The sequence below is a fragment of the Mytilus galloprovincialis genome, chromosome 4 (assembly GCF_965363235.1).
Source record: "Mytilus galloprovincialis chromosome 4, xbMytGall1.hap1.1, whole genome shotgun sequence".
NCBI lineage: Eukaryota > Metazoa > Mollusca > Bivalvia > Mytilida > Mytilidae > Mytilus > Mytilus galloprovincialis.
Genome location: NC_134841.1, coordinates 20,460,996 through 20,475,740, shown reverse-complemented (window position 1 = coordinate 20,475,740; position 14,745 = coordinate 20,460,996). Strand labels below are relative to the sequence as shown.

Genomic DNA, 14,745 nt, shown 5'->3' with positions numbered 1-14,745 from the left:
GGTCAGCACCTCATAAGGAACATTCATGCCATGTTTGGTTTCATTCCATTCAGTGGTTCTCTAGAAGAAGTCATTTGTATGCACTTCCCATAGGGTCCTATGTTAAACTAAGTCCCCCGCTGGCGGCCATCTTGGATGATGGATCGGCTACAAAGTAACAACACTTGGTCAGCACCTCATAAGGAACATTCATGCCATGTTTGGTTTAATTCCATTCAGTGGTTCTCTAGAAGAAGTCATTTGTATGCATTTCCCATAGGGTCCTATGTTAAACTAAGTCCCCCGCTGGTGGCCATCTTGGTGATGGATCGGCTACAAAGTAACAACTCTTGGTCAGCACCTCATAAAGAACATTCATACCATGTTTGGTTTCATTCCATTCAGTGGTTCTCTAGAAGAAGTCATTTGTATGCATTTCCCATAGGGTCCTATGTTAAACTAAGTCCCCTGCTGGCGGCCATCTTGGATGATGGATCGGCTACAAAGTAACAACACTTGGTCAGCACCTCATAAGGAACATTCATGCCATGTTTGGTTTCATTCCATTCAGCGGTTCTCTAAAAGAAGTTCAAAATGTAAAAAGTTAACGACGACGACGGACGCCAAGTGATGAGAAAAGCTCACTTGGCCCTTCGGGCCAGGTGAGCTAAAAATTAAAATTACCTCTCAACAAACGTAGAGCCTATACCAAGACATATTCTCATGAAGTAGTTAAATGATATTGGTGAGTATAAGTGATATAGGAACGCTCTTTGCTCGTACAAATCTTTACATGTGTAAACACCTAGGGCATTTAGCATGGTCTCACTCACTTTACCAATACCACTTATCTGAAAATATAAAGAAAACAAGGAGATGCATTTATCAGGCTGTTTATGACGTCTCACTAATAATATGTTGGATGTGTATTAACTAATAAGGATACTTAACATTGACAAAAGAACCATAAAATGAGTCAAAGGTCAGAGGAGAAATGACAAACAGGCATGTTCACCTTACAATCAATCTTGGCATTAAATATAGTTGACATATTGCTTATAATATAAGGAATGTGTCCAAGGGACACAGACCATGCCCCCACTTGCATACAACATTATAAAGGGACATACCTCAAGAACTATAGAAGTGAAGCTACCAAATTAAAACTGAATCGGTAAAGTGGTAATAAACATTGTGTGAAGGATTCATAATGTTTAGCTAAAGCAAACTCAAGTTAGAGAACAGAAACGAAAAAAATCTACAATTTTTTCCATTAGAAAAGAGGCATAACTCTAGAACTATAAAAGTGAAGCCACCAAATTCAAATCTGTATTTTGTGGTAATAAGCATTGTGTATAAGTGTCATAATATTTGGCTGAGGTAAACGAAAAATTCAGCAATTTTTCCATTTGTAAAGGGGTATAACTCTAGAATGGTAAAATTGACCTATAACTAAAGTTAGAGAAGACATGCAGACTCAGTATGGAGGGAAAAGGGTCAAACTTAATGCCCCCTTAACTAAGGTGGAGAAATAAGGTGGGGCATAATAAACTTAACCACGAAAAAGTTCTTTAAAATTCTAATATGACACACAGTAGAAAAATTGAGGGAAGAAATATCCACCAAATCTACAGAGAAAGACTTAATAAATACAAAATATTGATAAGACATCATCTCTTTATACCTTTCTAGTTGGTAGATCTGTAATAAATTCCATAACTGTGTCTCTGTCAGGTAATATTCTGTACTGACCATTTGGCTTGTTTTTGTCAGAACAAACTTTAGCCAACATCGTATTTGGTGCAATACCTATACAAAACAGAGTAAAACTGTAATAATTTGATTTTTAAATTAATATGAATTTCAATTTTTATCATCCCTATTTTGTTGCAATTGAATGAACTAGCTTGCAACTTCCCAATATAATGAATATTCAGCTAGTTTGTTCATAAAAAATAAATTTTCAACAGCCTTAAAATTTTTAATCATTTCTATCTTGAAATGCTTATGATCTTCACCTTTTTATACAATCCATATATATAACAAGTATGTTGGTAGCTATTTTCAACAAGCTTATAAATTTAAAAGAACTTTTTTTGCTGCCTTTCAATTGAATTTCTTAGGATTCTGGAATATATTTACAATCCTGATAAACACTAAATTTAGCTTTTATGATGACAATAAATCATCAATAGCTTTTATAAATCATCAAATTTGATCACAATTTTAAATGCATACTGCGAAATATTATGCTACAGACAACACATTTTTAAAGATAAATCTATCTTTAACTGTTTCATAAATTTACTTTTACAAAATTTCATGTCATGAAGAATATCTATCACTTGAAAAACCTGATTCAAATTACCTGCACTGGCTGTCAAACCAGTTTTCTGCTCTATCTTTGCTCTCATTTCATTCACAGAATCATCAGGTGACATACCAAAGGTCACAAGGTCATAAGCTGGATAAGGTCTTCCACAAAGAAGACATGTTGTCGACAGTTTTTCACTATGATCAGTTTCACCTGCAGTATCATTTGACAGAGAGCTGTTATGTTTACTGAGTTCATGTTGCAATAGTAAAGGTTTTAATTTCAAGTTTAAATCACAATTACATAAAGTTTTACTACAACCATCAGTTTTCCTGCATACAACTGTCCGTTCATATTCTGACAAATGAAATCGCTTCTCAAAATGCTCTGTCATATCTAAATAGGCTTCATCTAAACTCATTGGAGAGAAGTTAGGATCATATTCAGCTAACACTTCTCGTACTTGTTTACTGATGTCTGTATATCTATCAAAGTGTGTCGGTACAATAATAAGTTCTGGACACAATTTTTTACCAATAAATCCTGGCATGGCTGCTCTCACTCCATACTTCCTAGCATGGTAGTTAGAAGTGGACTGCAATGATACATACATAGATAAATATGGGCAATGGTAAATCTGCATTTCTCTCTAGCTAGTGATATAACCATAGAATTTTACTTTTATCAGATATATATATAATCTAGATTAAAATTTGTTTTTAAAAATTAGTTGTCTTTGTCAGATTTCAAGCAGTTAACACCAATTTTGTCTTATGATAGAAATTGGTGCAACTTATATAATAGTGCTTGGTTTTTTTTTATGGCAATACAATGTTGGTAGTTACAATATTGCTTTTGGCCACATGTACCAGCTGTTTTTTTTTGTTCTTTTTAATTTCTTCTCATTTTTTTTAAATACATATATATATACAATATCTTCATTATGCCTTTCAAAATAAACCTTATTTTCATATTTTTTCTCTATTGTTTTTATCATTTGTTAAGAAACTTTAATGTCAATTAAAAGTTAAAGCTCAACATAAGCTTTAAAGAATAATAACATATAAGAACAGATATTTAATCAGGAATTTATTTTGTTTTATACATCTTCATTACATTGCATCAAAGAATGTTTTCAACAAATCTAAATATTGGAATTCAATGCATAGAAACAATGGATTTACATGAGTATTATGTATAAAATATCAGCCAATGTGAATGTTCTTAAGGTCAAGTAACAGTAAATGAACGTCGTCTAGCGGATTCCGCGAAATATTGCGACGTTTTGTACGAATTACGTCCCTTTGACCAGATTTTGCAAAAAATTCGATGGGACAACGTCAACGGTAAATTTGACGGAAAGTATGTTACTTCTATTAGAATGAACTTGTTTTTCTAAAATTAAAAATTGAAAATGAATATGAAAACAGTCATGAAGATGATCTTTAAAATAAAAATCAGGAGTTTGACTGTATATCTGCCGACCAGTTAAAACAAGTGTGAAAACTGTTGCTCACTACTATTTCTACATAATTGTGATGAGAAAAAACAGCGTGGTCTCGGAAGTATTCTATATGTAGTATGTCAAAACTGTCCTTACAAAAACCCTATATTCACTGGGAAAAGACATCGTCTAGCAGAAGGGGGTGCAAGTTTGGGATATTAATACTAAAGTAAAAACTTAGTATTGTACGGTAAGACTATATATCCCATATTTTGAAAATTATCACACCAGTCGGAATAAGTAAAAATATTTTCAAATTAGAGAAAAGGAAATGAACCACATAAACTAATACTGGTCATAAATTCGCCGCTGTTGTCAGTCAGTCATAGATGGCACTAAACTATAATACAATTAAATTAATTAAACTTGTTCACGGTTTGAACAACAGTTAAATATTCATACACAGTTTTTAGACTAAAAAAAAATTAAAAATAAACAAAAATGATGTTTCACGATCATTAATCCATCGCTACATTTAGGAGATAATTGTATTGTATTTTAAGCTCCGACGGCATCAATTGGGGATTTGATGGTTGCAAATTAAGTTTACTGGCGACGCGTTAGCGGAGACAGTAAACAGGTATTTGCGACCATCAAATCCCCAATTGATGCCGTCGGAGCTTAAAATACAATATTGTTATCTCCATTCTAATGAAACTGACAGAAAACAACGGTATTTTTGTAGGCATATTAAACATAAATATGTACATCTGTTTTTATGTCATATCTCAAGCTCCGTATGTTTGGTTTCCTTGGAAATGTTTTTACACAATGTATTTTCTGGAAAATACACTGTACTACAAAGACCGTGCAATGTCTTGAGAGCGAAAGCGAAATTCAGAGAGAGAAGCACATTAATTTATTGTCACATATAATTAGATCTCAAAGGGAGTTGCAGAATAACGGATACTGGCGAATGTCAAAATTGAACAAAAAAGTTTGCAAAATTATAAAGAATAACAACGGAAAATAAAATAATTATTTAATACAATAGTGTAGACCATGTGCAGAATTAAGAAATCATGTAATGATAGAAGAATGTCAAAATTGAACCAAAAAGTTTGCAAAATTATAAAGAATAACAATGGAAAATAAAATAATTATTTAATACAATAGTGTAGACCATGTAAAGAATTAAGAAATCATGTAATGATAGAAGAATTTTACAAAATCGTTAATTGAAGATTTTACATAATAAGCGTTATATTTAAAGATACAGAACATTTAGGTCCACACTTAATATGGACCCTTAAAAAATCGTTGGATTATCTCGGTGTTACTGGTCAGTAATGAATAAAAAATCACTGGTCAATTTAAAGGTTGTTGCAAGTGATGCAATATATTTTTATTTTCCTGTTCCCCTTATGTAACTTCCAGTTTTATTGAAGTTTACATCCATCAAAGCCTTAGTTTAATTTAGTTTCCTGTTATTACTACAACCCCCCCCCCCCTTTATTTGTTGTGTATCATGTACTGATTCTATATATACTTCGAGCATACATATGTACACTTATGGAACAATAACCATTTAGTAAACTTTTTAAAACGTTTTTGTAGACTTGTATACAATAAATTTTATACAGAACAAAAAAGATATTAACAAAGATGTCAGTTTGTCTGCGTGTTTTACTTGTTAACTTGCAGATGTATAAATAACCATATGACACTCTTTCAAAACTTTGTAGAATCATCGATATAATGTTTGTTTATATATGCGATGTTAAGCAGCAGTATATGGACAGAACACGTTCTGTCGTGATATAGTACCAAAACTATCTCTCATTAGAGCAAATCTATAATACTAAAATAACAAGGTCCAATTTGTCAGCCGTCATCGGGTAAAAACGATAAATCAAAGAATTCAACTTTATATATAACTAATATAGGACAATAGTGTAGATTCAAAATTACACCACTCCACACCCTTTTGTTTTCCACATATAATTAATATTGCCAATAATTAACAAGTTCCGAGCCGAATCCAATACCGATACCAATAGGCAATAGTATATTCACCTGTTACCTATTACCTTATCTGTACGTTCCGCATCTGACAGGCGCACCACCAAACGGTGTATTTAGGATTTTGCTATATACACGGGTCATAATCACAGGGTTGACACTACTAAATTCAATCATTGTCAAATTGTTCCCTATTGCAGTATTTTAATCAGTAGGACTTTCTAAGATAACAATACGAATACTAAAAATCTGGACTTAAAATAAGGCGTATAGGTACAGTTTTCAATTTGTTAGCGGGCATGACGTAAAAACAGCGAATAAAAGAATTGAACTTTATTTACAATGCTGTTGATTAAAAATTACTCCATTCCAGGACCTTTTGTTTTCCAAATAATTAATATTACCAATAATTAATAAGTTCCAGGTCGACTTGGTTCAAACAGAAAGCAGAGAAAACTATGTATCTTATAATCGGCATGACTTTATCAGATGACAATGCCAATACTAAAATAAGGCTTACGCATAGTTATATACTTTAATTCAGTCACGGACCCGCGATATCACGGGTGTGGTGTAGTATTAATAAAGATCAAAACCCTGACCACATGCAAACAGACAGCAAAAGTGAAAACGTTCTAGGATTCAAACTGTAGATGTTTTGCAGAATAACTATAAAGGGGGACAGGCGGCCAGACGGAATGACGGGCGTACAGGGGTAGTTGAGGGGGGAGGGGCATAAAAAAATATAGCTTCAATTACATCTTTTATTGCGTCAACTTGTAGACAGTAACCCTGATGATTTCTATTTTTAAGTTTTTACCATTTCTGCGTTCATGTACTTTGGTCTGAATTAGTAATTGTTTTAGATATGTATATTGATAATGAACATACATGTATCATTTTTTTTACAACGTATAATTTCTTTTTAAAATGTTCCATAAAAGAGGGTCTGATTGGAGTTTACGGAATACAGAATAATGGGCAAAAATTGCAGAATAAAATGCAAAAAAGAAAAAAAGAAAAAGAGTATAATGGGGTGCTAAAATTCAAAGAATAAAGAATATTGGTAATACAAAATAAAAATTAATGATAATTATCCAGACTCTTATGATAAAAAGAATTGATCAATACGAAACACATAATCATTGTGCATAATCAACACGAAGAACGTTGGAAATTATAAGCATGATAACTTGACGTTATGTAATACACTTACGACGTCACGAATTTTGATGTTTTTTTTTTTTGCCAAAATGTTGGGTTTGCATCGCTTCTACAGGGAAAACGAAGTCGGTGACCATATTTTTCTTTAATATCATCTAATTCGTAAGACAAAGAGGAAGAAAATATTAATTTAAAAAAAAATTCTATGGAGCGGTTCACATGATTTATACCGGAAACCGAAAATTGTAGAAGAAAAATATAGATTTCCCCTATAGATTCAATGTAATTTAGTACCCTCTCGGACCATTTTAAAAATGGATTTTTCTTGAAAACGAAGTCGGTGACATATACTTTTTTTTACATTTTCTGATGAAGATTTTCAATATCTAATTGAGTTCTAAATTTTTTAAAAATCTATGGACTAGTTCATTTACTGATTCTTGACCTTAATATTAAATATTTAAATCTGTATAGCCCAAAACTAAGATATAAAAGTTACAAACCAACATAGACATGCCACCGACAGCCATTGGTTTATCTTTCAGTGTTGGGTTGTCTTTCATCTCCACTGCTGCATAGAAAGCATCCATATCAATGTGAACAATGGTTTTACTTAAATCTCTGGTGTTCTCAAATTCCTCCAGAAGTTTATCTGCCTAAAGAACAATACCATTCATGTTAATTTTTTACCTAAGCTTTTTTCTTTCTATTTGATCCAGAAGCTTCTCTGCCTGAACATTAATAATAATAGTTAGTTCTAGTTAGATAAAAAATATCAACAACAAATCTTTGTACTAGCTTTTCCTTAAATCTGTTAGATTTTCATATTTCAGAAAACTCCTTTTGATTGATAATAATTGATTGATTGTATTTTTAGGCCACTTTCAATGCTTTTGTTCTATTTCATGTTGTTTTATTGGTGGAGGAAGCAGAAGTCCCTGGAAAGAATCACTGACCTTTGGTAAGAAAACTAAACATTCTAAAATCAAAATTGGAAGTGTGTGCACCTGCTCCAAGCAGGATTTGAACCCACAACCTCAATGTTGAGATGCTATTGATACAGTAGTTCTTACACCAATTGGCCATCAAGTTCTCTACACTCCTTTTGAAAATAATTAAGTGTCTTTAAATTTCAAATATAAGTCCATCCATTGCTGTACACATAATCATATTCTACAATGTATCATTTGATTATTTTCACATATTTTTGTAGTGAAGAAAATTAGTGAAACTTTTAATATGTTCACATACTTCAATTATTCCCTGTTTAAGCTGACTTTCTGTTATCTGTTGTAACTTGATTTTCTGCTCTTCAATTCTTTTATTCATCTGTTGTTCTTTCTTTCTTTCATTTTCATAAAATCTTGATCCTATCATGACAAATATAATTACATTTTGCATAAACTTAATGCATGAATAATATACCTGATGTTCTTTTATTTTATATGTACTGTTACTAGTATTAATGCATTTATATATGAATGTTAAAATCATTTGCAAATTGAATCATAATTGTGATGATTGTTATCTTTTAAAATAGTGTATCATAAAAGTACTCATTTCTATCTAATTACTGTTAGAAATAATCTAATTACTGTTAGAAATAATCAGATAGAAATCTTCAATAAAGGATTGTGTGATTTTTGAGAAAAGTATCTCATTAATTTTTTGTAGTATCATCCCCTATTTGATATATTCAAGGTTTAAAAAGAAGTGAATTTCCATTTATATTAAGAGTGTGAATTTTATTATATGCAGGCGCGTAGCTACGTTTACGTCAAAACGCCCGGGCGTACACTTGAATTTTTGTTAAAAATTTATTTTAGTCTAAAGGAAATAAAAATAACTTGTTAGAAGCACATCAGCTTTATAATTCTTTCTTCGTTGGCTTGTAATTGTGGATAAAATTGACGAAATTTACTTTCAGTCAAATGGTATCATATCATTTATTTGTTCATTTTCTGTCAAGTCTGAAGCTACTTTGAGTTTTATACTCCCTTCCCTTTTGTTTTAAGCAATCCTTTATCTCCTTAAAATCGTTTTGTGGTTTACAGTTTTGTTGAGCCTGTGACATACATTTGTATTTCTGACGCCAAAGCGCGACAAAGTGATCCTATATGGCTTTTTATAAATTATCAATGCACCAATCTTCATAAATTGTCATGAAACTTGGGCCAAAACTAGTAGTACTCCAGATCAAGAAAAAATATCTAAAGAAAATGTTGGATTTTAAAAAAATCCTGTAATGGACTGATAAATGGATTCACTTTTTGAAGGAGGAATCCTTGACAAAAAAAAACAGGATTCCACAGAACCCTTTACGATATCTAATATTGGACCTGAACATCTCTGAAGATTAATGTTCATTTACGAAATTTGGAAATAGAAAGGTGATTTTGTTGGTTAATTGCTTTACTCTCACAGCTCTTTTAAAACATATTTAAAAGCTACTGGTTTTGAAATTATCTCTGAATCCTATGACTATTATATTTCAAATTAACAAAATGAATAATTTAACATAACAAATAAACCATTTAGATTGTAAAGTGTGTTGCAACTGATGAGTTTTTAATGACAGGAATGGTATTCATTCTCGATAACTCATTAGCTTCCGGGGTCCTCGCTCCCTAGATCTTATCCATTACCCGAAATTGTTTGACATGGATCAGTTTGGGGTCCTCAGACCCTTCGCCAAGGTTCGGGCGTACACGTTAAAATGACCTAGCTACGCCACTGATATGGATGAAGGACATAGAGAAAATAATCAAACAAGAGGCTCATCTGGATCTACCTGCATCTTCAACAATGGCCAAATTCAACTTTCATATAATTTATTACCAAATTATAATTTTTGCTGTATAGCAGATCAATTGTTTTTGACATATTTGTAGATATTTTCTCGTATTAGACACCAGTCAATAAATGATGTCAGGTGATGACATATGATCACATGACCATTATGGCAAGGTGAGCTAAAAATTTAAACTTTATACCCCAAATCAATATAATTGGGATAAAAGGTCTAAAATAGGACAAAGAAGAAAATGTTCCTACAACTGCATACATGAAATGAAATCCACATAGTTATCTATGTAGCAATATTTCAGTTTAACAATTATTAAAACTATTACTCCTTATCATCTTTAATGAATCGGTTACCAAAGTTACAGCTCTAATTTCAACAATTACTAGCAACACATAATTCTTTAATTCAGTATATATACCTTTTGATGCTTCAAGAATGACTTGATTGATCTTTTCTTTGTCCAATCCATCCATGCCAGCTTTGTTATCATTTAATCTCATACGATTCATTAGACTGGAATTTTTATGGGCCTTGCTGTCAGTTTCTGATAAGTTTGGGTAGACTTCTGCCTGATTTTCATGTATTAGCTGCATGTTCACTTTATCTTTGCCTAAATTAAAATAGGCAATAGTCATGGTGCCATTTATAAAAAAAAAATTTACTGTGAAGTTTGTAGAGGTCAAATTGTAATACTTTTACATTTAAAGTTAGCCAGTTACTCTGACTTAGAAATCAAAAACCTTTTTTTATAAATCTCCAAAGTACATAGGATCTTTGAACAGATCAGAAAGTGATATAAATTTAATGTCTAAAAGCTTTTTGGTTACAGTGGATTCATTATTATTCATGGAATACCAATTTTCAGGTAATTTTTGGTACCTGTTAACCACAAATTTAACTATTCAATTATCGTACAGGCTTGTTTGTAAACTTTGGTGAAACCACAGAATCAAATATCCTGCAATATATATGTATATATATATATTCTTTATTCACTAAAAATAAATGCATCCACAGTATTGGTGTTTTGTGTTGCTGTCTAATTGATGTTTACCTCCTTTCGCTTTCATTCAAATTGACTGTGCATATTCATAAAAGCTACCAAATTCTAATAGAAATTTCCATTCTGTAACAAGGGAAATATAAATGTACCCACGTGAGACATTCAGGACAGATCTTATTGCATCCATCTTATTTTTCGTTGGACTTCTATCATAAGGATCCGCCCACTTGGTGTCTTCCCAGTCTTCATCATTTTCCTCTTGTGAATCAATATCACTCATCTGAAAAATGCAATAAACAGGCAGTTAAAGCACATGCAAGTCAAATGCATAAAAGATCATTTGGACAGTAAAAAGACCTTTTGCAGCATTCAAACAGATATTTACCTTAAATATGATGCAACCTAGAACTTAATATTCCTCTTTTTAAGTCTGCAGATGGTGATAAAAAAAACCCACAGGAGTTTCATTTCAAATACACAGCTTAAATCACTTATTGTTGTCCAGATATTTATTGTCCATCTATTATCCTGTTTATCAACCCAATTCACTACAATTATGAACGAAGGGGAACATTTGACCAAACTCATTATGACATCGTACACAGAATTATTTTTTTGAAATACTAAGGCTTTTCTACCTCAGGCATAGATTACCTTAGCCATGTTAGCTGTATTTGGCAAAACTTTTAGGAATTTTGGTCTTCAATGCTCTTCAAACTTCGTACTTTATTTGGCCTTTTTAACTTTTTTGGATTCGAGCGTCACTGATGAGTCTTTTGTAGACGAAACGCTTGTTTGGCGTATAAACTAAATTTAGTCCTGGTATCTATGATGAGCTTATTTTGAACTAATTTTACTGTGTGTATTGCTGTGTGTTTCTTTATTTGGCTTGAGATATAGCGGGTGGATTGAGATCTCATTAAACATAATAAACCTCACCTCATGGGCATCTATCCCAAGTCAGGATAGTCTTGTATATATGTTTTTTAATTTTAGTTCATTTAAATGTTTTGGAGTATAGTACAAGGCTTCCAAAACGGTCATATATTCCGGACAATTGTATAATGTCCGGTAAAAGTCCGGCTGGGAAAAGCATGAAACGGTCTTTTACTTTTTAGATATCAAGGTTTTTTCGGTCATTTTTACATAATTCACGATCTTTTTGACCCAATATTTTGCCTTTAACAGCCACACATTTCCGGTCATAAAAGTGACATGATGATTAATTACTATCAAAACAACCCCTACTTCAATACTTTCTAATTTTAATCAAGGCTAATTAGTTCTTGGACAGCTTAAATCGGTGAAGCCTGAAATCTACCTGTTCAGGTGACAGGTAAACTATTTTCAGTACCGGACATCTTATAAATTGATCGGTCTATTAACAATTATTTTTTAACATTTCAGCGGTTTGTATCTAATTGATTTAGACCAAAAGATTAAAATTATAAGAAATACGTTTATAAACATGATTTGATGAAAAATTAAAAAAAAAATCGTCCGAACTACGATAGTACAAACTGGAACACATGTGCGCATGTGCACAGGTGGGAAGTTTAATTATGCATCCTACATTTCTTCAAAAATGCTAAAATTATCATTCAACCCCTGTATCTAAAGTTCATTTGAAGTATTTTGTTGAAAAAATAACGTGGAAAGAGCTCCTTCACTCAGTCGTGCTTTGTGAAACGTACATGGATTTCACGTATCCGTACATGGTCCATGTTTTACCATTGTCATGTCAACATCCGGTTTAAAAACGAAAGTAAAGTTTTGACCATCATTTTGCACAAATAAAGAGTCTAAGGCAGATATGAGCACGCTGATGTGCACACTTTGAATGATGCACTGTCAATTTAACAGTTTACGTCAGAACATCAAATTCATATCAAAGTAAAGTTTAATAACGTTTTTTTTAATCTAATGTCAATCATTGGGATGGCCATCTGATTACTATAATTTATTTAAATTGCCTTTTGTGACTTAGTCTTAGGGATTAAAATCGGGATCAGATATAAAATGTCCGGCTGGCTCAAATATTTTTTGGAAGCCCTGGTATAGTATGATGTCAAACTTGAGTAGGTTTAGTTTATTTATACTTTATACAGCTGTTCAATAACATTGGTCACATTTGGTGCTGGGAATCATATTTGTAGTTGAAGCCCATACAATACTTCAGTCAATTGAGAATCAAAATAAGAAGACGCAATGAGAGAAATTGATTTTTTCTGCAGAAAGACTAAATTTCTTTAAAAGAGCAAGCAGTTTATGAAGAGGTAAGGTAGCACAAACGAATCATATCCACTGACTTGGAGGTAAATGAAAGTTTGATGAATTATACCCCATTCACACTATGCCCTTTTAAACCAGGGTCGACTCAAATTAATTAATCCAGGTTAAATTTAGGTAGTGTGAACACCTTAACCTGGGGCAAACCCGGAATAAAATTACCCCTCATTCAAGGTGGAGTTAATGTGGGGCGAACCCAGGTTAAAAACCTCACTTCTAAATGTGAACACAAAGTGAAGTTAATGTGAGGTTGTTGATATAGTGACGCTTTCGATGTGACGCAACTATTAATTGAAGTCATATATCGAATTACCTCATATTTTGACAGACATCCAGTTACCATATTTACAATGTCACTATATAGTAATCAAGGATCCGGAAATTTTTTCACCTAATTTCGGTCATTTTCATATAACTTAAAAGTTGGTGCCCCTTTTCAAAAAAAAATGTCAAAATCTCATTACTGGCAATACTGCACGAGTATGCTCATAGTCATACTCGTAGCATCAATGAACTTGTTTCACTGTTGCATCGCATTTACTTCATGATTTATCCTACCATTTTCCTAAAATCTATCAACAGCAATTAAGGGAAGGCAACAGTTTAAAATTAAAACGATTTTAATGACTCAAAATGATAATTTTCTCAATCATGGCTTACGTTTCTTTCGATTCTGAAGTCGAAATTAAAACCGAATGTAATACAATAATACTAAAACGAACAATTCCGGACTCATTTCCGGGATTAGTTTTGTTGATCAAATTCACAGGAAAACATCGGCTTTTTGATGTTTTACCTTTAATAATCATTATGTAAGAATATTAATGAAAATAGTTGCACTTGCTTTATTTAGCATGAAATAATTTTAAATTTACGATTTAGTGTCAAATCTGCGGAAGAAAATTTGAGGCATGCGTATTACATGCGTATTACATAGTAAACAAAGCACGTGTGTTAGTAGTGAAAAAAATCTTTTTTCTACGTAAATTAAATCAAGTTTTAATTAAATCATAATTGATAATTGTCTTAGCTGAAAAGTAATTAAATAATGAAGACAGTTGGTATAATTTTAATTTCTTTATAATTTGGAGCTTGTGATTTAATAATAGTCCGGTGTGAATTAAAAACACAGGTAAAGAGATTAGCGATCATTAGCCAATAGCTCCCCGAGGCATTAATATAGTTATTAGGAGGGCCCTCAGGATTATAACACTTTACTGGAGTGGCAGTTTAATTACACAAAATTGATAAGAAAACAAAAACATGTTCAATATGGCGATTTTGAAACTCGATCTCAACGAAATGACCGAAATTATTTCTGTTGAAAAAAAAAATTTGACCTAAATCCCAATAAAAGATTTAGGACTTTTGAGTTTCCAAATCGGTCATGTCTGGCATATATGACCGTTTCCGGACCCTTGATAGTAATCATATAAACCATATAAAATCAGCAACAGCAAGAGCAATATATACATGTAAGTGTATAAATCTTTGTTTAAAAAAACCTGCATGTTGACAAAGATCGACAAACGATTAAAAACCTACATCATCTCCATTGTTTTTTTGGGCGAAAATGGGTGCAATTTGGATAATGTGATGTTATTCAAAAACACGGGAAGTGGTTGATAGATCTTAATGGTGATTGACTCACCAAAGTGACCAGGAGTACTGCAAAAAAAAAATCAGACTTTAAAATAATGCATCTGTGATGAAAAAAAAATATG

The 14,745-nt window shown here is 32.2% G+C and overlaps 1 protein-coding gene across 1 annotated transcript in view; it reads right to left on the bottom strand.

The window, feature by feature from the left end:
* LOC143071588 (DNA polymerase kappa-like) overlaps window positions 1-14,745 on the bottom strand; it is a 35,696-nt gene that overhangs the window by 15,466 nt on the left and 5,485 nt on the right. Inside the window, exons 2-8 of the mRNA XM_076245993.1 lie at window positions 10,886-11,012; window positions 10,148-10,339; window positions 8,175-8,293; window positions 7,427-7,579; window positions 2,348-2,888; window positions 1,664-1,788; window positions 664-830 (exon numbers count right to left, since the gene is read on the bottom strand). Of these exons, the coding sequence (XP_076102108.1) occupies window positions 664-830; window positions 1,664-1,788; window positions 2,348-2,888; window positions 7,427-7,579; window positions 8,175-8,293; window positions 10,148-10,339; window positions 10,886-11,012 (1,424 nt within the window). The remainder of the gene's footprint in view (window positions 1-663; window positions 831-1,663; window positions 1,789-2,347; window positions 2,889-7,426; window positions 7,580-8,174; window positions 8,294-10,147; window positions 10,340-10,885; window positions 11,013-14,745) is intronic.